This window comes from Dermacentor andersoni, chromosome 2 (genome assembly GCF_023375885.2).
Source record: "Dermacentor andersoni chromosome 2, qqDerAnde1_hic_scaffold, whole genome shotgun sequence".
In the NCBI taxonomy this organism is placed as follows: Eukaryota; Metazoa; Arthropoda; class Arachnida; order Ixodida; family Ixodidae; genus Dermacentor; species Dermacentor andersoni.
In genome coordinates this window covers 56,110,719-56,131,496 of record NC_092815.1, presented here as the reverse complement: position 1 = coordinate 56,131,496, position 20,778 = coordinate 56,110,719, and the positions used below count along the sequence as shown (strand labels likewise).

General features: G+C 42.9%; 2 protein-coding genes across 3 annotated transcripts in view; both read right to left on the bottom strand.

The window, feature by feature from the left end:
* Nucleotides 1–1,068: 1,068 nt before the first annotated feature.
* LOC126542267 (probable bifunctional dTTP/UTP pyrophosphatase/methyltransferase protein) lies at nt 1,069–11,473 on the bottom strand. The gene is made up of 6 exons (XM_050189261.3): nt 11,244–11,473; nt 10,656–10,793; nt 9,773–9,876; nt 6,472–6,533; nt 4,802–4,898; nt 1,069–2,552 (listed from the first exon to the last, which is right to left on the bottom strand). Exons 1-6 carry the CDS (start codon nt 11,331–11,333, stop codon nt 2,402–2,404), a joined length of 642 nt encoding a protein of 213 aa, XP_050045218.1. The 5' UTR covers nt 11,334–11,473; the 3' UTR covers nt 1,069–2,401.
* A 4,916-nt stretch (nt 11,474–16,389) lies between these two features.
* LOC126542266 (arylsulfatase B-like) overlaps nt 16,390–20,778 on the bottom strand; it is a 28,359-nt gene continuing 23,970 nt past the window's right edge. The window contains exons 8-10 of one of the 2 annotated variants that reach the window (XM_055077131.2): nt 20,045–20,338; nt 18,135–18,598; nt 16,390–16,967 (exon numbers count right to left, since the gene is read on the bottom strand). In XM_055077131.2, the coding sequence (XP_054933106.1) occupies nt 16,842–16,967; nt 18,135–18,598; nt 20,045–20,338 (884 nt within the window). In that variant the 3' untranslated portion in view covers nt 16,390–16,841. The remainder of the gene's footprint in view (nt 16,968–18,134; nt 18,599–20,044; nt 20,339–20,778) is intronic. The other variant, XM_055077132.2, reaches the window with a different exon arrangement.

Genomic DNA, 20,778 nt, shown 5'->3' with positions numbered 1-20,778 from the left:
CGTAACAAATTTTCTCGTATCTAAGACGTATGAGCGCGGAAAGAGTTCCCCAAGTTTCCTCGATTGTCTCTGGCTTATAGGGAAGCAAGGAAAAGCAGGGCGGTTAACAAGAAGACACACCTCCGGTTTGCTACGCTGCACTGGGGAAAGGGAATTAAAGGGACGGTGGCTTATTTGTATTGTAATCAAAAGAAATGTGTCAAAATCCGTAACACCACGAAAAGTTGAAGCGGGAATTCGAAATGTGTCGCTACCTGTCCTTCATTATTTGTTTTCTGACGTGCAAAGCCAGCTCTCACAATAAGAGTGAGCTTTTCGACATTCTTGGAATCTATTTACTGATACAGTTTTGTATTCCTCGTAAGTGTTCCTCCAGCTCTTTCCGTACCGAGCCCATTGGGCATCGTTATCCCGCTAACGATGGTTTGAAACGCCGGTTTCGACACTTTCAGCGCCGCCCGCGGAGACACTGCACTATCGGACATGAAGGAGGAGAACTACTCTTTTGTTTTCTAAGCAGTTCGTTTTCCCCCCACCAGGCGGTGATTTTTGAATGCAATCTGAAGTTTTCAAGATCGTCAAAGTAGCAAGCAAAAATGGCCGTCCGCTATCGATGGTGTGAAACGCCGCTTTCGAAGCCTTCCGCGCCGCGCTCACAGACACTATGCACCATGGGACGTAAACGAAGAGAGCTATATTTTCGTTTTCTAAGTAGTTCGCTTTTTCACCGCAAGGTGTTAATTTTTTAACACATTCCGAAGTTTCGCGACCGTCCAAGTAGAAAGCAAGAATGGCCGCCTCGGGGAGAGGCGCGCGCGCTTCGAAAGATCACAGCTAAATCTCGCGATTCTGCTACGTTTGCGGCTGATTTTCTCGGTGGATCGGGCAGCAGCGAGTCTGGGGATGCTGTTTTTTCGTCGGACTCTGACTGAGAGCGACGACAACGCAAGCCAGCCCGGAATATCGACGGCCGCAGCCTGGCACGCCAAACTGTACCGCTTGCACTTACATTGTTTTAGTAGAAAAAAACTGATGAATGGTAATTTTTATTTTTGGGGGAGGGGGGGGGGGGGGGGTGTGGTGCCTATTAGACGGCAATACATTTTGTATATCTCATAATTCTTGTAGCATTTTTTTCTTAGTAGATACAAGCGTGTCATTACGAACTTTGTTCAATTTTATCCCACAATTTTGATTTTGGCAATTTATATCTCTTTTATGATATACATCTCGTTAATAAAGCTTTTATGCGTGAAGAGTGCATTCATCTTGCTTTTTGTTTATGTATTATAAAATAATGAGTACAGTAGTATCTACAGAAAAATATATCGGCGTAACCTGCAAAAAAACACCTATTTTTCCCCATGGTACAGAAAGAGTTAAGCAGACTTCAATAATGCTTGTGGCAAACATTATAGTGTACGTTGATCCTGCCTTTTTGGGACTGTCATGGTACGTTTCAAGGGCAATATTTATCACGACCTTCTTATTGCCAACATGCAACATATTCCCTTCAAATTCAATAGGCCCATAAATTACTCCTTTAAAATTCTATTTTTCTTAATTTCGCCATGATGGATTCATTACTAAAATAGAAAAAGAAAGAACGTTTCATCATTCTTTTCTCGAGCCGAAACCTAAAAGCTGGTATGTCACTCACTATTTAGATCATTTCAAGGTATCTTTTTGTATTTAGGCACTGAAAGCTCAGTAAAAGTTTTTAAAACTAGCTAAATTCACTTTTTGGACCATCTATATCTACAGAAGGCTACCCTTATTGATAAAAAATTTAACTAGGCCTGAAAAGACGCGGTTAGGATTTATGTCACAGCGAGCTGGTGCAGGTACTTCAAGGCGGTGGTGCCACCAATCTTTAATTTTTACATATTTTCTGGTGCACCAAGCCTCTTCTGAAGGTAAGGGTGGCTTTGTTGGTATAGTAGAAGGGCAATTTACAAACAGCACAAATCATTTATTTAGGGTCCCTGTAAGATACTGCAAGCAATTTATTTCCCTTGACACCCACTTTTAAGAGCAGTTGATGCTCTTCATTACCTGCCTTCTCAGCAGATGCATACACGTCATCAGGTACTGCTGAAATGCAACGTCAGGCAGCTAATATAGCCAATGCTTCACAGCGCAACTGAGCAAGATTTCTTCCAAAGAGTAACATTGCATTGATGCACGTGCCACACCCAGATGCCAACTTTTCTAAATCGTAAACGAAATCCACAAGAGACATATCTTACATAAACGTGATAAACAGCCCTTTTCTGGCTTTACACTGCCAGCAGTGAAATGACGGGTGGTCATCTGAATGGTGGGTGCACACCCCCTTAACCCCACCGCCCCATCCTTCATATATATGTGCACATTTTGCTCTGGTCGAAGTGCTATAATTTTATTTTACGTTGTCAAGTCTTGCATAAAGGTCACCAAGCTCCTTGCAGAACCTGTGTAGAGGGAAGCCCATAACATTGTAGAAATCACCAACAATCTTCTCCACCAGACTTCCTCCTTTGCCTTGGATTGCGTAGGCTCCAGCTTTATCACTGCATGAAGTCGAAACCAAGCTTGTTCTGTACCATAAGTATGGCACCTAAAATTTTCAAAACACTGCTGTTTTTGAAATTTCTAAAGCATAGGCATATTGAACCAACTGCAAGTCGCACTTAATTTTGCGTTCTGTTCGCTCCTGCAACGTGACAAAATAAGAAACAGAAAACGACATTACATCTCTTATGACTTCTGGATAGAGACACAATGTATTTTATTATCAATGCCAAAGACAAAGGAAACATGTGCCCCCCCGCCACCCCTTTCTTGATCATGGGGTAAAAAAAACTTTCTAGGTGTGGATGGCATGCCTTGCAGGAAGGACTGATAATGTTTCCTGGTTCGAAATTGTGAAGTGAATATGCCATGGCCTCTCAATGTTTACATAGGAGTGTGGCTGTAAAATATGTATTTCAGCTGCCGCCGCCAAGTCCATTAACATAGTAATGTTTCCCCGGAACACTGCTCTCACATATAATGTAAACAGAGAGACGCATGGACCCTCTTTCCGCTCAAGAAGCCCGACACCATGACGTAATTTTCCAATCATACCACAGGTCTGTCCCATAAGAAGCACAAATGCTTTTCTATGAGAAATATGCACTGTACTGGTGTTTTGTAAGAAATTGCACACCACTCAGCGGGAACGCAAGTGGGTGTGCACACAAATGCCCAGGCCAGTAGCAGATAGTAAAACTACGGTGGGCAGAATGCTGCCCATCTGCTGCTGTGTTCCACTGCCATGTTCCACTGTAGTGTTGAGTGCAGCATCATGTTGCATCCACTTGGTTTAGTTGTTTTGCAGCCAAGCTGACTGTACATCACTCACATCTGCCGACATCTCTGAGAAACATGTTCAAGAAAGATTTGGAATAAGCCAGCTGTGCCTCTTTCATTATGTGGTGCTGTGAATTATTGGTTTAAGGGAACCTTGTAGAAATGTTATACACAAGCACTCACACCAGCAGTTGTTGCGCTGTTTCCATACATAAAAATACATATCTTACACCATGGTGGCATTTCAAGTATAAGCATATATGAGCAAACTCATTGCTGAATAGACTCACTCAAACTCATACAGACACAAAACCAGCTGTTAATTTGGGTCCAAATGAGCCTCAGTGAGCCAATATGGGGCCCTTCTAAGTGAGTACCATTTCGTCCTGCTAGCGAGTCTTGAGTGAATCCCAGTGAACTGGAGATTGTGTGAGACTGAGCGAATACGTGCAAGCTTAAAACACAGGTAATAGCAAGTCAGTCTGACTCTCGACATCCATGAATGACATATAAGGGAACCAGAATGAGAATGTGGAAAAATCGCTTCTGCCAATTCAACGAAACTTGCCAGAAACCAGGTTACAGAATAAACTAAGCATGAACTTCGATGCACTAAGACCTTTCCTTAATACCCTCAGAAAACATTACTGCTACACATGATTTTGTTTCAATGCGTGCACTGTCTGAACTTCCTGGTAATAGTGAGCTCATATGCACACTTAGATCTCTTGCACAGTCATCAGCAGACCAATGCAACCTGCCGACTCTAACATTACATATAGATACGAATCTTAATTAAGCGAATACCCTGACCGTCACCGGTGCCAAGTTTGTGTGAGATAAAAACTTGCAAATTTGGTCTGATCCTAACATTCTAAAATGTTCCTTCCCTCAGCAATCCACCTCGACTCAACAATGTGGGCACCAGCACCGCTCCTCAATAGAAATTGTTACTGCCCGTCTTTGACACTCGACAGCAATTCTTGAAAATCATACTGTCTTCTTTAGTTGAGGGGTGCCACTGTGCTCAGGTTCGGTGGAGTTGAGTGAGGATCATTGAAGAATACAGGGTTGAGTCTGTGGGCCTGTAAGCCTGAGTAAGTTTGTGATTTCACGAATCTAAGCAAGTATCAGTTCATAATTGTGCAATTCTGAGTGAGCCCACCTGAGTATGGTTTAGGTAAGTGAGTTCAAGTTAGTTCAGTGAGGTCAGATTTTGGCGAGCCTTTGTCAGACCTAACTCAGTCTGATGTTCATGAGCCCAACTGAGTCCGAGTGAGCCCTAAGCTGAAATATATTTTTTGTAAGTGAGTCTGAGTGAGCTGTGCATTCTGCTGACTCTTGGTCTCATTATAATAGCTCTACCATTGTAAAAGATATTGTACATGTGAGAATATGTAAGGCATGATGCAGTGAGTGCTTAAATGAGAAATCAAAAACAAGGATATAACCCAACCAAAATACTCACAGTGGCTCTCCCGTATGTACGTATGCTTTGATAATTTCCTGTGACATAGGAGCCATGAAAACCTCAGTTGTTTCATGAAAGGTCACACATCTGAAATCTTAAGCAGAAAAATAGTCACTATAGACATAGGGCAAAAGACATGAGAAATATAGTTCTAGAAAAGCATCAGAAGTCTGAAAAGCACAGTAGGTTTCCTTGAGACGGACGACTTAATGTGGGCAGCGGTCAAGAAATTTGCAATTAAATATCTCTCTCAGTAATTCTCAATTCAATAGTTCATCCTGCTGCATAAGTCGGGTGATGCAGTCGTATGTAGAATTTGCCTCAGCTGTCCAAACGGTTCTTATTCCTAAAGCATAGGTTTTGGGAGTGTTGGTAATGAGTGATTTGATGTGAATAACACACATACAGTGCATCAGAACAGAACGAAAACGAAAAAAAACTAAACATTTTTGACTGGAACAAAACGTAACCAAAACATTATTTATTATTTTGTTTTAGAGCGAAGCCGAAATATTTTTGATCAGTTTTCGGTTCAAGGGGAAAGTCAGCAATCCAAAGCATCAGGCAACATCAGCGTTGGCGCACATTTCAGGCAGGGACAGTGCAAGCGATAGCCGGTCGAGCACTCCATTAATCTAAGCCTGTCATTCGGTGCAATGGCAGATCGGCGTATGCTCGCAGAAGACCCAGCGCATGCTCGCAGAAGAGCTTATTGTTTCATTTTCTACGGGTACAACGCTTTGTTACCGAAGTTTTATCGCTCATTTATGTTCGTTTCAGTTTTTTTTATCGGAACAGTAGTCTCACATTTCGGCGAGTATACTCGGTGACCTGCTGCTATTGACATTATGTTCAGTGCCTTGATTCAAGGCACTGATCATAATGAAAACAATTTTTTCATGAGAACAAAAGCCGTTATGAACTGTTACAGATCTTTTTTTTTTTTTTTCATTCCTGAGCAGAACTGAAACAAAACTCTTTTCAGTGAAAACCAAAACAAAAAAAATTTGTTCCAACACGCTGCACAAACAACAAAAAGGACAAAGAATAAACAAGGTCACACATAGCATTAAGTGTATCCCTGTCTCACCTTTGTCACTGGCTTTTGTGTGCTACCCAAATAAAACTTAGTCCCATGTTGTCCAAAACAAACAATTTGCCTGTGCACTACATTATAAGCACAGGGTAAGCTATCTTGCTGCATAACATGCAGAAACATATACAGCATTTAACTTCAGATTTGTTAAGTGACTCTGTACTTTCATTCCAGCTGTGGTGTAAAAAAACACGACACCATGGTAACATCCTTCAGTGCAGTCATTTTTCAGGAAATCATAGAAGTTCCAATTCTGTCTGGTAATTATAACTATGTGCTTGTAGTAAAGAAAGTTGTACTTCACTAAGAAAGCCTCATTTCAATCCTTGTGAAGAGCTCAAATTAAAAAAAGGTTCGATTGTGGGATTTAACATCCCAAAGCTGCACGGTGGGTTATGAGGGATGCCATAATCGAAGGCTCCAAATTCTCATACCACATGAATCTGGGGATGCACCAGAAGAGTCACAGTAAACTTTTTCCCTCCTGCATGAACTTGATTAGATAGTTTGAATTTTGTACGCACTTTTGTGAACACAGTAATAGCTATGTCGAGTCGTGACAATGACTTACCATCTTTACACCGATAAATAAGTGCCACACCTGTTTGAACACTGTGCACTTCTCCGCTGAGCCTTAGGCAAGAAAATAATGCAAACATCGACTTACACAGTGGTTACAAAGAGTAAACAAACAACAAAAGCTGACCATTGTTCACCAAGCTTGCCAAGATGTGGCATTTACATACCTGTATTAAATGGATTAATGACATAATCTTGCACTAGGTTTCTCACCTACGATCTGTCAACCTTTCTCCAATGACATAATAATACACTAGGTTTCTCACCTACGATCTATCAACCTTTCTCTGCTAGCCACATTTGTGCTCCACAGTAAGGCAAAAGAAATTTAATGTCACTTCTCAAACAACTCCTGTACTGTCAAATTTGTCATTGCTTTAGCCATGGCTATGTACCAATTTCATGTTTCAATTTCATTCCTTTACATCACCATGACCAAGCAACGAATGCAAAGCTAGCACACAGGTAATTTTTACATATTTAAGTTGTACATGAAATTCCTACACAGAAAATCACTATGTGCTTTATCATCAATAGCCACCAAGCATATTTTTTTTGCAATTCATCCTGATGTATTGTTTATTTTTCAAAAAATCATGAACAGGAGCTCTTCTTTGGATTGTAGAAAATATTGTAATGGCTTGGTAAGAACCATGGCAGTGAGAATTCCTTTAGCAACTGCCGACTACTTCTGTCAGTAACTAGATAACAATGAAAACCTTGAACAAAGCTGAATTCTGAGCACATTAATACATTTTTATAGGATATTAACAAGCGTTATGTAAGATCTCAACAACGCTTGTACATAACAAATGACATGTGACTAAGTACTTGTAATCAATTACATTTGTTGGTAGTCTTGTAATTGATCTATTACTAACTTACACAGTAACACTAACTGTAATTCAATTACTCTTTTCAGTAACTAATTACATGTAACTAGTTCCTTTATTGATGAGACAAGCTGTAACAGGGTATGCAGCTTTGAGCGCTTGCATTTGGTAGGAACTATAGCACAGAACACCTGCGGTCATGCCGTGGAGCTGCCTCGTGGAAGCGCACATTCAGACAGGCTAATCTAAGTGCATAGTACTTGTTTCCTGATATTAGCACTTCACCAGATGTTAGCCAACAATTTGAACCAGCACTGCTATGGTTCGAGAGGAATAGCCACATCAGACATTGATGCTAGGTAATCAACTATAGTAAATTTTTTCAGCTTGTCACTGGACCCACTGGAAGCGCCTTCTTCGAGCCCCAGCAACACTGAGCTTCACAGAAGACAAAGACACAAGCATAGCGCCATTGTGCGACAACAATCTTGTATGCATGGTATTTGTACGATACAATTCCGCCTTTAACTCCAGCGCACACATTAAGTTTTAAGTGTCACTGCTGGTGTCTTTACAAAAAGAAGAAGGGAAGGAGACTGATTAAAATTTTGAAGAATGATTGTCAATGAAGATAACCAATGTGCAAAGGGCAGCAGAGGACACACTGAAAATAACGTAAAAGTAATTGATTGCATTCTAGTAATTGCTCAATTATTCTCCTGAGGCAGCAGTTGTTATCGAGGGTTGCAACATGACTTGTTAGTAATGCATCTTCAAGGGGTGTACGGTAGCGCGATTAAAAGACTGGACAAAAGAAGACACACAGGGACACACACAGCGCTAACTTCCAACAATGTTTATTATCGAAAACCAGGTCGAACTTATACACTCAGCCAACATGAGTCACAGCCACGTGAACAGATAAACAATCAATCATAGCGAAACATTTTTGTAAGTGATATGTTAAGCCATGCGCAAAAATTTCATTTCTTTTTCAGAGAGAGCCAATGACGGTTTGTTGATACATGAATCCCCTAGGGCATCAATCTGCTCTGCTTCTATTATAAGTCTAGTGAGTTCGCACTTATTTCTACCAGTAATGGTCGTTGATTCAAAGAGAGGGGAGCACTTATGTTGCTTACAATGAAGGGAGAGAAACCCATCTGATACAATTGTCGACTTTATTTTTGTGTTCGCGCAGTCTATCGTTAATGCATCTGCCTGACTGTCTGATGTAATACTTCCCACATGATAAGGGTACACGATATATAATTAATGTCTTACAATCTCTAAACTTCTTCCTGTGTTTAAGTTAGCAGCTAGGAGCACTTTCATTTTTTTCTGGTCTTGTTTTCCTGCACAAGCTGATTGAATGGTTGTCACACAACTTAAAGAAAATTGCCTACCAAGGTAACACTGATGTGGTTTTTTCTGCACCTAACAAACTAATCAGCTTGTGCAGGAAAACAAGACCAGAAAAGAAAGAAAGTGCTCCTACCTGCCAAGTTCAACACAGGAAGAAGTTTAGAGATTGTAAGACATGAATTATATATCGTATACCCTTATCATGTGGGAAGTATTAGGTCGGACAGGCGGGCAGATGCATTAACGATAGACTGTGCGAACACAAAAATAAAGTCGACAAAGTTGTATCAGATGGGTTTCTCTCCCTTCATTGTAAGCAACATAAGTGCTCCCCTCTCTTCAAATCAACAACTATTACTGGCAGAAATAAGTGCGAACTCACTAGACTCATAATAGAAGCCGAGCAGATTGATGCCCTAGGGGATTCATGTATCAGCAAACCGTCATTGGCTCTCTCTGAAAAAGAACTGAAATTTTTGCGCCATAGCTTAACATATTACGTCCAAAAGTGTTTCGATCTGATAGATTATCTGTTCACGTAGCTGTAACTCAGTTTGGCTGAGTGTATAAGTAGGACCTGGTTTTCGATAATAAACATTGTTGGAAGTTAGCGCTGTGTGTGCCCCTGTGTGTCTTCTTTTGTCCCGTCCTTTAATCGCGCTACCGTACACCTATTGAAGAGTAATTGTTAATTGTAATAATTACACTTTTGAATGAATTGTAATTGCAATTATTTACTTTTTTCTGTAACATGTACAAATCTGATATTAACAAAGGTCTCCAGTGTAATGCTAACTGCCAATTTACTGATTGTGCCATTGTGAGCCGCACCACCAAAGACAAGGACCCAAATCGAGAACCACAGGATGCATGCAGAAGCAGTGGTGCTGCTCGCAATGAATTGTTATGACTTGTTCAATGAAATGAAATGGAACCAAATTAATATTTATAAGTTTAATTAACGATTGTTTCTTTAACCTGCTCAGTACTTCATCACCTGTAGATGTTGAACATACAAACAGTCCTTTGTCAAAAGCTGCACAATCCTCCACCACCTTACCAGAAGGCACTACACTATAAGCAAAGACAACTTACTCATTAAGCATACGTTCTGCGTCACTGCTGTCCTTGGGCTTCTCATACAGACTGTTGCCTTTCACAACAATTGTGTCAGCACCAATCACCAAATCAACAGCTTCCTTCAGAGAAAAAAAAGATTTTTGTCATTACAAGGCAACAAAAATAAGCATTTTCCTCAGCAATTGTGCATTCCTTAGTAAAGTCAACATTTGAAAACGTAATAGCAGTCAATTTGATCCTTCCTTTGAATTCAAGCCTGTTGAGGCACAGTAGGTGCACCTGCTTTTTATACCATCCAAACGTGATAGTTTCAAACATAATTTCAACCAGCTCTGCATATTCCATTAGTGTTTATTCTACGAAAGTTGAGTGCATTTACATAATGAGGATATCATTAATGTTCAAAAAATTTATCAGAATGAAGCCATAACACCTTAGAAGTATGTATATAACTCTACAGCGGAAAAAGATGTTTTATGCTCGGCAGAGCAACATATATCCAGCCATTCTTATCACGATCATAATTAAGACGTACCACTTGCCTACACAATCTAAATACACAAACAGAGCTCAAGAAGTGGCCATAGAGAAAGAAATTAAGTGGCTTATCGGACAAAATACATAATTTTCACATTATGGCAGTTGACTCCGTCTGTACCCAATATAAGTTGCCAAAGAAAAGCAAACATATTTCCTTTGTCTAAAATGCTCACAGTTTATTTCTCTTACGCGGGCGACAAGTTATATCTTACGGTGGAAGAAAAAGGCAAAACACTAAAGGGAGTCACATTTATGATGACACGAGCCCCACCTTATAAAGCATTATGGTATTCTGTGTTAAGTTCAAGAACAACACTTCCATCCTTGTAGAACATTTACAGGAAAACAAAACACTTACATTCTTTTGTTGAAGGACTCTGGCGACATCTCTTGCTTTGCCTTCAGCCGTTCGCACGCAATATTCGGCTGGAGTGGCAAATGCATGCTTGTCGAGATTCTCCTCGAAGCTGGAAGCCACGACATCGTAACGAAAGCCCTATAACAGCATCTGTGTCGTTAGTAAACCACCAAATTTAAGAAACAATGTCCCAGAAAATAACCGACCAAAACCACACTAATAATAAAAGCAAGCGTCCGAGGAGCTTGAGATAGTTCAGATAATAGAAATCATCACTGCACACCTCCACTAGAACATCTTTAGCAGTTCAGGTGTCCACATCGGTACGCATGTTGCATTCAGTATGTATCAGTCAAGTACGAGCGAACATAGACGGATCTGTTACCGGTGTCACACGGCCGCTTTCAATCGCGATCGAGCCCGAGATACGGATCGAAATTCCCGACCGCGAGTGGCTCCCTCCCGTAGTCAGCACAAATGAGCCAATCGCGACGGAGAAATTCAATCCGAATCAGGCTGACCGCGATCTAAAGTGCACTGTGCGACACCCGTATTGCTTAAAAGCGTCGTATTGCGCGCGGAACTGACCAGCATGTTGAGTATCTCTTTTCGTCGTGGTGATGCACTGGCAAGAACGATTCTCTTCTTGTCTAGAGCGCAAAGTAGCGGCTCAAGCATTGTGTATTACTTTAGCATATTAATACTTCACAAAAGTAGCAAATGCAAGCTATAGCCACAGAACCGGAAGAACTTCGCGTTTTAGAAAAACATTTATGAAACCAACGCCTAACGAAACTCATTGATAAACTAGCTAGTGGATTGGATTGACTAGATGCGCGCCAACAAAAATGAATGGCTAAAAGAAAGAAGAGGAAATGCATAGGTAATGTCTTCAAGATGCATTTCTGCTGTTCTGTTATGTTGTTGTAGTTGTTCTCAAAACGTTTATTGCGATCAATCTATCACAACTTATATTATCACCTTTCCTTCCGGCACCTGCCATGCCTATCCTTTAGTACAAAAAAAAAAGCATGGACTTCGAGATTGCTGCGAGAGAGGCAGAGAGAGAGAGATGCCATGTGCCCTGCTACTGGTATCAATGAATGTTAGGGTATTGGCTTTCACTTAGCAACGGATTTGTCCGAAACTCACGTTTTGCTTGTTTCAGAACCGGCAGCGACCTCACAGCATGCCCTGTTGCAACAGCGCAACGCCATCATCTCGAAGGCCATGTAAAACTAGCTAATTTCTCTTTAACTAATACACTGTTCATACGTTCTATTCAGCAATCTCGATCAGGATGTATACAGTGGAACGCCTCTACAGTGAAATGACCTGTAGAAGGAAGGACCCGGCCGAATTCATATCTACCATGTGTATTGCGAGCACCTGTAGAGCAAAAACCTCTAGAACGAAATTTTCCTGTTTAAAGAATGAATGTAGGCGTCCCAGAAGGCTGATTTATTCCTTTGCAACAAACACTCGTAGCGACGACGCTAATTTCTTTCGTAACCGCCACAGAACGGGGTTGCACCTATGAAACGCCAATGTGCGGGAGAGTCCGGACCCCGGGTCCGGAACCGCAGTAGCTATGGTAGCCCTTCCGCCCCCCTCTCCATTTAACCGTCATGATGATCTGCTCGGAAACATCGGCGAGGCTAAATCAAGGTCGTGATACAGGTGAAGGTCGATGAAGGCAGCAGTGAGCCTGCAGACTAGCCAAATATTTTCACTAAGTATAGGCTATATAGGGGCACTCGACACTCTGTCCAGCTGTAGCTTGTGCCTATACTGGAGCCACTTCCGGATTTCGCCCCTGAGCATGCCACGTACCTCGTTACTATAACGTAAGCTGTAGTCGCACATTCCGTCGAGCTAAGCGTGCAGAAGAAATTTAGCGACAAAATTCACTAAATATTTCTTGAATTCGTGCTAAAAATATATATTTGATTTTGACAAACAAGCTTAGCCTGCTCTATAGCGAGTGGTACGGTGCGCTATCTTTACAACGAAGTGATGTGTATAACGAAGGATTTTGGAGGCCGCAAACACTTCGCTTTAAAGGCGTTTGATTGTAGCTCGTCCTTTCAGTTGGGAGTGCCTGTAGTTACACCAAATGTATTTGAAGACGCACGTTGCTTCCTTCTGCTGATTAGCACACTCAAATATCTAAAAAAAAAAACAGAACCAAAACGAAGTCACTTAACTAGGAAATTACACACTAATCTATTTATATGAAAAAAAAAATTATGCAGATCCTACGCACTGTCGGAATAGGTGTACCCGAAACTTTCATGAGCCAGCAAGGCAGAATGGCGCATTATACGACAAGACATACGCTGCATATTTCAGTGACGAACTCATAGCTCAGCCATCATGGAGGACTTTGCAGAGAAAGACGGACCTTTATTCAGCATTAGGACGTGTTGAATCACAAGACACGACGAGCTTGACCTTGTAGAACAGCGCCGCAGCGCGACAGTATATGATAAGATACGCGCAGCGAGTTTCGGCGCTGAACACGTCCCCTAACTTGTACCTTCATTGTCAGCTAGAAGGTACGCGTGTTCACTTCTCGTAAACATATTAACGCGATAGCGTTAAGGGCTCCGCCGCTCGATGCACTTTTCGTGTATTCGCTGGCTTCTTTCAAGCTCGGAAAAACCTTTATGTAGCACGTATTGAGGAACAGAAAGCTGTATCGGGAGTTTTTCATGTCGCTCTGCAAGTTTTTCATTGACACTTTTCATCTAATTATAATATTTGGGAAGTTGATTGATTAATTAAGACCAGATATGTAATTAGGCAAAATGCAAATAAATAATATTATCTCCAAACGGCGCCAAATAACATTATCTTGGTTCTGTCAAGCTTCGTGGCATTTGCATATATTTAAATCTTGGTGCATGATAGTTGGGACATCCTGTATATGGCTGCAACTGAGATATGATTGTGAATGGCGCAAACGACACTTATGACAATGAAAACGATCGGGCTCGCAGATGCGTTGAGAACATATGATGCAGCTATGAGCATAGGAACTGCCGAAAAGTGGCAATCAGTGGGAATTATTTAGGCTCTGAAGAAGTCTAAACTTGGAGTCGGAAGCGATAGTTATCTTACGGGCAAAGAAATGTATAAAAAGAAGGAAATGCATACGCGCTGTGAAGACTTTGGAATGACACTCCGTGTGACATTGAATTTGATACTAGGGCCTTCCTACATGCCTAAATGTGATTATACTATGTGACAGTCGATTTCCTCACACCTCTCACAGGCCACAGAAGTCGTGTTTGAAGCGCTCACTTTTTGTTTACTTTAATGGTGTTGAAAAAACCCAACTGCAAGCGGTGTAGTGAAGCCAACTTTCACTAGAAATAAACACATTTTTATGCTTGTTCGGCAAATAAATACATCATTTTGGGTGTATGTTTCGGTCATTTATTTATTGTGCCGATTCCAAGCACTTAGAATAAATTGAAACTTCGGAAACGGCTTTCTTTGTTCAAAAATAACTCGGCAGGTAAAGGGTTAACGATATGTGAACTCAAATCAAATAAGTCTAGCTGCAACACAGAACATTAGTGGCCTTGCTTCATTGACAACCCCAGACACTACAACAATATATTTTATGGTTTCGCACCTACTTACCCACAAAAGTGGACAAAATACATGCGTCTTTGGTATAACACAGCTCTCATAACTAAACGAATGAAAATGAGCTGGTAACCTACAGAAACCAGGGTGAACCTTCACTAATTCGCGAGCGGGTAGCTTCACGCTCAGATGGTTCATGAAACAAAATGCTGTGCCAATAATCTTGGTCGAAAAACGTTGGTTACCGTCATACACAGTGCCTAGGGGAAATGCATCCAGCAGTATGACAATACCTGCTTTCCTGTTTTTACTCACGCCACATCAACCGATTAATAGCGATTAAATCATTAATCGAAGAATTGGATGGTTAGAACTGCCCCGCACAAGGCATTATTGGTAATATAATCACCTCCAGCGTTTGTGGAATGGGTGCCGCAGTGGTACAGCTGACCTGCCGAGAATTGAGGGGGGGGGGGGGGGGGGGGGGGGCTGAGGCCCTTCATAAAGAAAGTGGAGGGGGAGGGGGGGGCGAAGCTTAAGCGTACTCCAAATTTTTGTTGCTAGCTATGCGACGTGTCTAAAACGCCAGCACTGGCTTGCACGAAGGAAATTTGTAAAGTCGTTCTCTTTCGCCTTTTTAGGCATGTGTCCATGGCCTAATGGTTAGAGCATCTAGCCTTTGTGCTGGGGGAAATGCGTTCGAAACCAATAATCGGAAATGCATGTAGTTTCTTCGCATATGCGTGTGCGTGTGCGTGTTCGTGCGTGTATGTGTGTGCGCACGTGTCAAGGTCACCATCAAGAGCACATAAACGGCCAGACAGAAACAAACATACAAACCACAAAGTTGAGGGACAAGTAAAGAAAGTTATCGCTTTAATAAACCAACGGCGTCTACGTTCTGTCGCTGTACCGATTCCGACTTGCTGCAACTTCAAAGCTGTGGTATTTGCATTCTTGACTGATTGGTGAGATTTAATCATCTCAAGGCAACTCAAGGACGGTGAGAGACGTCGTAGTGGAGCCCGTGTGATTATCTTCGAAGGCTTTGTCGGCGGCACATGAACGTTCTCGCATTCTGTCCCCAATGCGGCGAGCTTGCAGTATACGGTATTTTTGTTTTTAGAATACTGTATAACCTTCGTTCTGTCTTAAACTCTTAAAAGTTATATTGGCAAGGCTTCTCGCATTTGCATGCAAAGTAGCTAGGCAGTCTTCACTAGTGGCATTCCATTTCTCAAAATCGCTTCTACCTCATGTCCGGCAGCACCGTCAAAGAAGGTAGCCTTCTGAAACTGTCATTACTTAGCATAACAATTAGGGTGACCATCTGTTCTTGTTTTCCATCATTGTTTTCTTTTCTTTTCTTTTTTTTTAACTGTCTTCATTGACAAGTTACCGCCACTTTTCCGTATGGCGCATGCCTCTTTTTGAACTTCCAGTCTCTTTCGTGCGCCGATCCCGACGGCAATGCCACCGGCGCTCTTCATTCTCCCCTCCCGCGATAGTGCCGTGCGCAGTGACTGCGCCGTCAGCACGTGCAGGAGCGTTATACCGGGCTCTCGCCGGGTCAATTTCAGTGCATCGAAGGAGCGGCGTGAAATGAAACCAGCGGTCGCTCGCTCGCTACTCGCCTTCGCATTTTCCTGCCGCGCCCGAACAAATTGCTGACTACAGCGCACTCCGAAGAGCGGAAGAGGAAACGTGCAGAGCGTGTCGGACGGTCATGCACTCGAAAAAGTTTGGATGGCGATTCAACTTGGTTGACGTCGGTCAAACGTTGTCGCTCCAGCGCGGCTCTCACAATAATTTATACGGATCATACATTCCATTCCCGACCCCCAACTCACTCATGAAGGCACTGTCTTTCGTCAACGTCAAGTATGCCTTGAAAATTATCCCAAGTTATTTTATTATGTGTTTTTTTATTTCTTACCAGGAAGATGAATCACCTGCCAGAAGAAGACGCTTATGACAGTGCGCGTGCATATACTCCAGGCAAAATAATTGAAGCGCTTGCTCAGGCAGGAAACACGCGGCTTGCGTACTTTAAAACTGACTCCTTACTTAGATAAGAAAAAAAAATAATAAGAGACACACGCTTGCATGAGTACATCGGTGTCGACAAACCTCCAAGCAACTTTGCAATTTTTTTTTTAATTTTCCGCAGGTTTCAACACACGGCACATTACACTTAAATGCTTGCATACCTTATTCGTGAAGAAACATGTCAGAAATTTGTCCCTACAAACCATGCATTGGTTCTGTCTGTATATATTTCTTCGTGCCACTGCGAAAGAGGGATTGCGTCGATGCGATGCCACCTAGTTTTCTAAGAAGCTCTAGGGCGATAGAAATCACTGTCAAATAATTGATTGAATTCATTTCTTGCGCAGTATGAATTCGTAATGTACGGCATATACAAATGGAGGTCCTAACTTAGAAGGGACAAGTCCTTAAGAGGATCGGCTCCTTGCGCGAAGGCGCGTAAGTGTACGCGATGAGGCGTCACTCATTTTTCAGGTTGAACGATGTGGTTGGTCCACTATCTTCAAAATAAGGTCGATGACTACGCATCCCATTTCACTTTCAAAGCCATGGTGCCCAAATGCCATTGTGCTGGTCAGGGTAACTCCTGGGGTCTTCCAGTGTAGTCACAGGTGGCACCACCGTCTCGTTGTAGATGGCGAGCTTTTCCAACATCATAGACAAGACCTGTAGGGAGAAAGAAATGTTTAAGGGAGGGACACTACGGTCATGTTTTCAGTGAAACCGCGACCTCCACCAGGACACTCTCAACGCCAGGCAAACCTCCTGCGCAGCCTGAAATTTGCCTTTGCATTCATCGGACAGCCGCTAATGCTGCGTGCAATGTAGGTTCAGGTGAATTACGTGTAGAGGCAGGCATTACTTGCGAGACAAGCCGCGATGCCCAGATGGCTAACTGAAATGTTCATTAATAAAGTTTCTAGTTATTCACTTAAGATACATGTTCCAATTGTGAAATTGAAGTCGAGCAGTAGAGAAGTCATGTCTACTTAACAAAAATCCTGAGACTATAGCGCTACTTTCGAGAAATCCTTCCCCAAAATCTGCTAAAAATCGCATTGGTGTTTCTCGATCTGTCTGACGCGCGGTTTTTGGAAACTGTTAGCTGCAACGCCAATGTATGTCGTGCCACATATTTAAGACCGATAACCCGAAAATTGTGCTTGCTACGATTTCGGCTAAGCAAACACGGCTTCACTACTGATTGGCTTCAGTTGTACAACTGCAACAAATGCAATAAAGCGAATAATTAGAAAGGTAATTAGGACATATTTTTAATAAGCTATCTGGGCATTGCGATTTTTAATGCAGGTGATTTCCGCCAGAAGGGAACCTGAAAAGGAATAACAACGCTATCGCTCACAGGCGATTTCTAAAAAATAAAAAAGAAAATCTGCTCGAATTAACAAAAGAATGGTCGGTGTATTGAAGCGCGGCATGAGAGAGGTTAAAACCCTCCAATGTGCGCACGTGTGTGCGTTGCCTTTTCTATTTCTCTATTTTGTTTGCGCGTGCGCGTTTTTCTCCACACATGAATGCTCAGGCGCGCTCGCATCTGTGTTCAGAAAAATTAAACTTTCACTTTCTCTTATTTCTCCCTTGTTTCCTTTTTCCTGCCTACGGTGTAGACCAGATGCTCTTACATTTCCATTGTCTCTCACTCTCTTTCCCTGCCAATGTGCAATATCCTTTTTGCCGAACAAGCACCGAAGTATAGTTCTGAAACGTTTTGTTTACCGAATACTTGCATTTAGGGATCGTGTAAAACTTAAATTTCTTGAAATGAAAAGCCCGTCCATAGGACGAAATCCAGCGCCTGCAGGGAACACTTACGTCGGGCCGCTCCTTGGCCAAGTTTCGCTGCTCGCACGGGTCATCGACTATGTCGAAGAGGTAGTAGGAGCCGCCCATTCGGAAGTTGGCGTCGTGAACATGACCGCACTTGATCGTCGCCTGCAGCCTCCATCTGTCGACGTGTTTGAACACATCCTTCTTCCCGTAGAATCGCCTCAGCACGGCGGCTGCCTTGGACTGCTTCAGCAGGGCGTCCAGGTCTCCGTACGGTCGGCTACCTCCTGGGACCTCGAAGCGCGCGTCCATTTCCCCGTCGCTCCCCACGACTAGCTTGAAGTCTCGATAACGCAGAGCAGCTATTCCGGCATTCTGATCGATGTTGTGCAGTATCTCGCTGCGAGGTGACGGCTTGCCGACGACGAGGGAGTGCCACGTGTCGATACCGTCGAGAGCACCTAGGCGCTTCACGTCTCCTCCTGTGTGGTCAGATTTAAAAAGAAATCCTACAATTTTTTTTTGGCTCTGTCCCATAGACAGACAGACATAGCATTCAAGTTCCCCAGAGTTCCCAGAAAAGCACTTGACACCTCGTAGGTGCGGTGATGTACTCACAAAATCGAGAAAAAAATGTTTACGAGCTTGGCGTCATCTACCGACTCGAGTTTGTAGTGGCCTGCTGTATAGTCCACCGTCCTACCCGCACGTGCGCTCCTTGGAAGAGGTTATGAACAAGATCAAGCGCCCTTCAGCATCTCAGGCTAAGTTTTCATATTGTAAAGGATAGTTTCTTTCGCTTGTTCACTCTAAAATTCACTATTGGCCAGAAGCGCTCATGAACGCCTCCAATGCGAAGCATCCATCGTTATACACAAAGAAAAGAAGACTGAATGTGCCATGGTGGTACAGTACAACCATGACGCTTGCATTTCTTTTTTCTTATTATTAGTTCGTGCAGACGTGATAACTACAGCAATAGAAGCGGTTAACCTGAGATCCCACCAACTTTGCTCTCTTTCTGATCGCCAAGCTATAAAGTCCATTCTTCGACGAGACCAATGTGGGTCCCCCAGTGTCTCTGCTTCCTTTCCAGCAATTTTTCCCGGGTGGAGAAAGTTAGTATTCGGAGGCTGGAGTGGCCTTGGCAGTGCTGCTGTGGTCTGGGCCGAGGTATCTACAACTGGCAACTCTGTAACGTGTCGTAAGTGCCTGACTCCTGCGTTTATGCGCTTCCGTGGCTGTACCCTAGTGGCTGGCACTCGGAATATACAGGCGCAAGATGCTCAGGGAAACCAAACTGATCGAAGCCTAATGTTCCAGAGGACTATGCCCGGTGAACAACGGACAACATATATGCAAGCTCATCGCTGCAATATCTGCATCACACAGGCCTACATGCGTTTATTTGATGTTCCTTTTACTTCACCTTTGTTGAACGTATGTCTTGCGGTAAATCCTCCAAAAAGAAGTGCTGACAATAGGTCCTCAGAAAAGGCACTCATAAACTTCATTCATTGTGATATTGGAAATGTTCAAACTTAAACTCTATTCGCCTCTGCTAGTAAACCAGCATGCAAGCGCAAATTATAGCGTGATTTCGATTATGTTTTCACAGTGCCAGCGACGCCTGTTCCTTGCTTGCCGCGTAAGATTTAATGATTTCGAACTACTACACACTGGATATTGTGGGGCCGTGATAGGCATCTTTATCAGCGCCGTGCGCACAGCGAAAAACACGACAAACACACAAGAAAAGGAAACTACGTAAAGAAAAAAGCCAGAGCTACCAGACGTGAAGACACCGTTCAGAGCTTGTCCTGACCTTGTGTTCCTTTAGGTCCCGTATTTTCTGTTGCCACTGTTCACAGCGAACAAGATCGTCCAATCAAAAAAGCATTGCGTGGTCTGGTTCCAACTTTAGAAAGTCGATTATAAAAACAGGGTACACGTACCAGCGGCCGCGTATAGCGTTGGCAACCAATCAGTGATGTGCATGAGCTGCTGCGACACCTTCCCGCCATGACGAAGCTGAGGACTCCAGATGAACGCGCTTGCACGGATGCCACCTTCCCAAACAGTCTGCTTGGCACCGCGCAAGGGCCAGTTGAAACCGAAGTTGGACACGAATCCCGTGGGGGAGCCACCGTTGTCGCTGCTGAACACGATGATCGTGTTCCTCAGCATGGACTCGGCTTCGAGCGCCTCCAGAACAGCCCCGACGGACTGGTCCAGGGCGTCCACCATCCCTTTTGATTGGCGCAAAGTGTAATCATGTTACATGCGCGCTATCCGTCGACCTCGTTACATCAAAGTGAGAGAAGCAGCAGGCAGCAGTAGCAGTACATACACTTGGAAATACCTCAAAAACTAAGGAAGAACACCCATCTCAGAAACCTGTATCGTCTTTAAATTGGCTTTTACAGCGCAAGAAACAACACGGATGACAGCACGGCTGCCAGTTCTGTAACCTGTATCGCCACAGCCTTCACGCTAAATCTCGTTACTGTAAATATAAAAACATATTTCTTTATATTTGTTTAAACAATACGTTACAGAGCCCAACTGGGGCATAGAGTAATGGGGGCAATGCATGAAAAGTATACATAGAAATCATGAGTGAAAACACCTAATGTAAGCTTTGCATCATCAAATGACGCAAAAGCGAACAGTCATCATAAACAGCTAA